The sequence below is a fragment of the Tinamus guttatus genome, unplaced genomic scaffold (assembly GCF_059628265.1).
Source record: "Tinamus guttatus ecotype Peru unplaced genomic scaffold, ASM5962826v1 Tinamus_guttatus_pri_ptg000056l, whole genome shotgun sequence".
Taxonomy (NCBI): Eukaryota; Metazoa; Chordata; class Aves; order Tinamiformes; family Tinamidae; genus Tinamus; species Tinamus guttatus.
In genome coordinates, this window is record NW_028288590.1 from 140,803 (window position 1) to 145,254 (window position 4,452).

The 4,452-nt window shown below is 56.8% G+C and overlaps 1 protein-coding gene across 1 annotated transcript; it reads left to right on the forward strand.

The window, feature by feature from the left end:
• The first annotated feature begins 582 nt into the window (after positions 1-582).
• LOC104576157 (epiplakin) lies at positions 583-4,119 on the forward strand. Its single transcript, XM_088540113.1, has 2 exons — positions 583-2,398; positions 3,002-4,119. The coding sequence occupies exons 1-2, from the start codon at positions 583-585 to the stop codon at positions 4,117-4,119; spliced, it is 2,934 nt and encodes a 977-aa protein (XP_088396239.1).
• Positions 4,120-4,452: the final 333 nt, after the last annotated feature.

Below are 4,452 nucleotides of genomic sequence, written 5' to 3' on the forward strand. Positions count from 1 at the left end.
CGAAGGACGTCGCGGCTCGGGCGCAAGACCTGCACCTGCCAAATGGCCACTGCCCCAAACAGCCCAGGGCACAGGGAGACAAGCAGCACCAGGCTGAGTCATTAGGGAACACGCGGGAAGGTCTGGCAGGTCAGAGCTTCAAGGCAGGGTTAGTGCCTGGGAGACCAGGCAGCCCCTTGTAGAGGTCGGAAGGAACCAGGTCACCAATGTCACTGGTGCTGATGCTCCTGTGTGCAGCTATGTGCAGCTATGCAGGGAATCACACAGTGGAGAGTGAGCAAATGACCTGGCCAGGCTCATGCTGCTGCTCTGAAAACCCCTCATCTGCTCTTCAAATGGAGCTGGGAATGGGGCAGTCTTGGCCCTGACATTCCTACCGAGAGGCATGGATGGCAGCAATGCCCAGAACCTCCTCCCAGTTTCCCCCTGCACCCCTGCTGCCACGACCAGGGAGATGCTGTTCTTCACACACAGCAGAAAAACTGCAGGAGCGCCTTCGTTTTACCACATTTTTGTTTCTCTCATTGCAGTCAAGCACGCTGCCCCCACAGCAACGAAGCATCTCCAGAGATGTTGCAGAGCATGAGTGGACACCCTCAGAACAAGACCAACAACATGGGAAGTGACATAGCTGCCTGTGGACACAAGGAGACGGGTTGGGGAGCGAGTAGCTTCATAGCTGGAGTCTTCATCCAGACCAAGAATAAGAAGATGAGCATCTACAGTGCCATGATGAGGGGGATCCTGACGCCAGGCACGGCCCTGGTTCTGCTGGAGGCACAGGCTGCGTCAGGGCTCCTCACTGACCCTGTGAGCAACAAGACGTTGTCGGTGAAAGAGGCCTTGACCACTGGGCTCATAGGCAGAGATTTCTACGAGAAGCTGCTGTCTGCAGAGGGGGCGGTGACAGGATACACAGAGCCGTACACAGGACACAAGATCTCCCTCTTCCAGGCCATGAAGAAGGAGTTCATAGTGAAGGCACACGCTGTACGCCTGCTCGAGGCCCAGATCGCCACTGGCGGCATCATTGACCCTGCGCATGGCCAGCGCATCCCCGTGGACGTGGCCTGCCAGCAGGGTTACTTCGACCAGGAGACAAGCCAGTTTCTTTCTAACCCCAAGAATCAAACAAGAAGTTGCTTCGACCCCAACACGCATGAGAACCTCACTTACACACAGCTCCTGCGCCGCTGCATCCCCGACCCGGACACGGGGCTCCTCATGCTGCACCTGATGGACAAAGGCTCCGTGCTCTACCAGCTCAGCAAGGAGGCCCGCAAAGCCCTGCAGGCTGCCCGCACCACCATCGGCCTGGGACTCTTTGAGGGCCAGAGTGTCACCGTGTGGGAGCTCCTCTTCTCTCGCTACATCCCTGAACACTGGAGAGAGGAGCTCCTGAGGAAATACAAGGCGGGGACAGTGGCGATCCCGGAGATCATCACCATCCTCACCACAATCATCACCAGTGCAGAAAAGGAAAACGGGGATCTGAGTTCAGCCACAGCAACGCCCAGCAATGAGGTGGAGCTGCAGGTGGCTCAGGATCCAGGCTCCCAGGAGCATCACTTGAAAAAGTCCTTAAAGTCTGCGATCATATATGTAACTGCTGGTGAGCTCAAGGGGAAAAAAATCTCCTTGTTGGATCTGCTGTTCTCCAAACGCATCCCTCAAGGGCAGCGGCAGGACCTGCTGGGACTCTACAGAGCTGGGATGCTGACAACCGAGCAGGTGGCTGCTGTGGTCACCACCATCATAAACCAAACAGAAGCTGCAAATACGGCACTTAGGGCAAATGTCAGAAGTCCACACAAGGAGGTAGTATGGACAGAGGATAATGGAGATGCGTTTTCAACAGAAGATGCAGAACTAGATAACATCTTACAGTCCACCATCACTGACCTGTCCGCTGGTGAGCTGCAGGGCAGGCAGGTCTCCCTGTGGGACTTGCTCCACTCCAAGTACATCCCTGAGGAGAACAGGCAGCAGCTTCTGGAGCTCTATCGAAGCAGGGTTTTAACCATGGAGCAGATGATAACTGTTGTCACCACTGTCATTAAAAGGAAAGACTCTACAAGCAGGAAAGTTGCTATGAAGACTTCCAGCAAGGACACTGGGAAAGCAGAAGAAGACAAGGATGCCCATTCTCCCAAAGAGGAATCGTGGAAAAGAGCCCTGAAAACCACAACGGTTGACCTGGATGTGGGGGAGTTCCAGGGACACAAGGTCTCTGTGTGGGACCTGCTCCACTCCAAGTACATCCCCAAGCAGAACAGAGAGGAGCTGCTGGAGCTCTACCAGGCAGGAGAGCTAACCCTGGAGCAGGTGAAGGCCGTCGTCAGCACCATCGTAAGCAAGGCAGAAACAGCAGGAGCCAAGCAGTCAGCAAGCGCCAGCGGTGCAGGCGTGGAGGGAACAACCATGGCAGACACTGAGCACTCCCACCTGCAGCAAGACAGGAGCTGGGAGCAGACCCTGCGGTCTACCACAGTTGAGATGGCACTAGATGAGTCCCAGGGCAGGCAGGTATCTGTGTGGGACCTGCTCCACTCCAGGAACATTCCTGAGGAGAAGAGGCAGGAGCTTCTGGAACTGTATTGGAATGGGACATTGACCTTGGAGCGCTTAATGGTTGTTGTCAGCACCCTCATTAAGAAGAAGGACTCTACAAGCAGGAAAATGCAAGTTACTGTGAAGACTTCCAGCAAGGACACTGGGAAATCAGAAGACAAGGATGCCCATTCTCCCAAAGAGGAACCATGGAAAAGAGCCCTGAAAACCACAACGGTTGACCTGGGTGTGGGGGAGTTCCAAGGACACAAGGTCTCTGTGTGGGACCTGCTCCACTCCAAGTACATCCCCAAGCAGAACAGAGAGGAGCTGCTGGAGCTCTACCAGGCAGGAGAGCTAACCCTGGAGCAGGTGAAGGCCGTCGTCAGCACCATCGTAAGCAAGGCAGAAACAGCAGGAGCCAAGCAGTCAGCAAGTGTGAGCGGTGCAGGCGTGGAGGGAATGACCGTGACAGATGCTGAGCACTCCCACCTGCAGCAAGACAGGAGCTGGGAGCAGACCCTGCGGTCTACCACAGTTGAGATGGCACTAGATGAGTCCCAGGGCAGGCAGGTATCTGTGTGGGACCTGCTCCACTCCAAGAACATTCCTGAGGAGAAGAGGCAGGAGCTTCTGGAACTGTATTGGAATGGGACATTGACCTTGGAGCGGTTAATGGTTGTTGTCAGCACCCTCATTAAGAAGAAGGACTCTACAAGCAGGAAAATGCAAGTTACTGTGAAGACTTCCAGCAAGGACACTGGGAAATCAGAAGAAGACAAGGATGCCCATTCTCCCAAAGAGGAACCATGGAAAAGAGCCCTGAAAACCACAACGGTTGACCTGGGTGTGGGGGAGTTCCAAGGACACAAGGTCTCTGTGTGGGACCTGCTCCACTCCAAGTACATCCCCAAGCAGAACAGAGAGGAGCTGCTGGAGCTCTACCAGGCAGGAGAGCTAACCCTGGAGCAGGTGAAGGCCGTCGTCAGCACCATCGTAAGCAAGGCAGAAACAGCAGGAGCCAAGCAGTCAGCAAGTGTGAGCAGTGCAGGCATGGAGGGAACAACCATAGCAGACGCTGAGCACTCCCACCTGCAGCAGGACAGGAGCTGGGAGCAAACCCTGCGGTCTACCACAGTTGAGATGGCACTAGATGAGTCCCAGGGCAGGCAGGTATCTGTGTGGGACCTGCTCCACTCCAAGAACATTCCTGAGGAGAAGAGGCAGGAGCTTCTGGAGCAGTATCGCGATGGGGCTCTTCCCATGCAGGAGCTGCTCAACACCCTCTCCACCTTGGCTGCACGCAGCAAGGAAGAGCCTGTGGCTGCCCTTCCCCAGCAGATCGTGGATCTCCTCCAGACTGAGGGCTCCTACATCACGGTGCGCCCCTTCCAGGAGCAGCGCGTGTCCGTGTGGGAGCTGCTCTCCACCAAGCAGCTCTGCAAGTACCAGCGCGAGGCCCATCTTGACTCGTATGGCACTGGGGGGCTCATGGTCAACGAGATCACCATCACCACCACCGTGGTGACGGGCTCGCGGCATGTCAAGGGCCGCGGCCAGCAGCACTAGCAGCGCCCCCGGGCAGGGGTCCTGCCCCTCGGGCACTGGGCCCCAGCGCCTATGGGACCCCCTGCTCTCCACGGCAGAAGCACTAGCAGCAGAAGGGGGACCTCCACATGCGGGACGAATTGCATCCTTGTTGTCGGAATGAAGATTCCCGCGATCTGTGGCCCCACAGGGTGTCCCCAGTGTAGCTCCCGGAGAGGCCCAGGAGGGCTCGGCACCCACGCGGCACCAGGATGCTGGGCTGGCGGCACTTCGGAGTGGGCAGAGGTGCCACCTGTACCGGTGCACGGGTTGTGGGGCACTTGGACCACTGGGTGCTGCAGCCACGCTGGGGCT

What these genes read in the sequence shown, in the direction of transcription:
- LOC104576157 (XM_088540113.1), top strand. Translation starts at nt 583, where the DNA reads ATGAGTGGACACCCTCAGAACAAGACCAACAACATGGGAAGTGACATA. An exon ending in GCAGTCAGCAAGCGCCAGCG is followed by an intron (nt 2,399 to 3,001) that starts GTGCAGGCGTGG and finishes TGAGCGGTGCAG; the next exon opens with GCGTGGAGGGAATGACCGTG.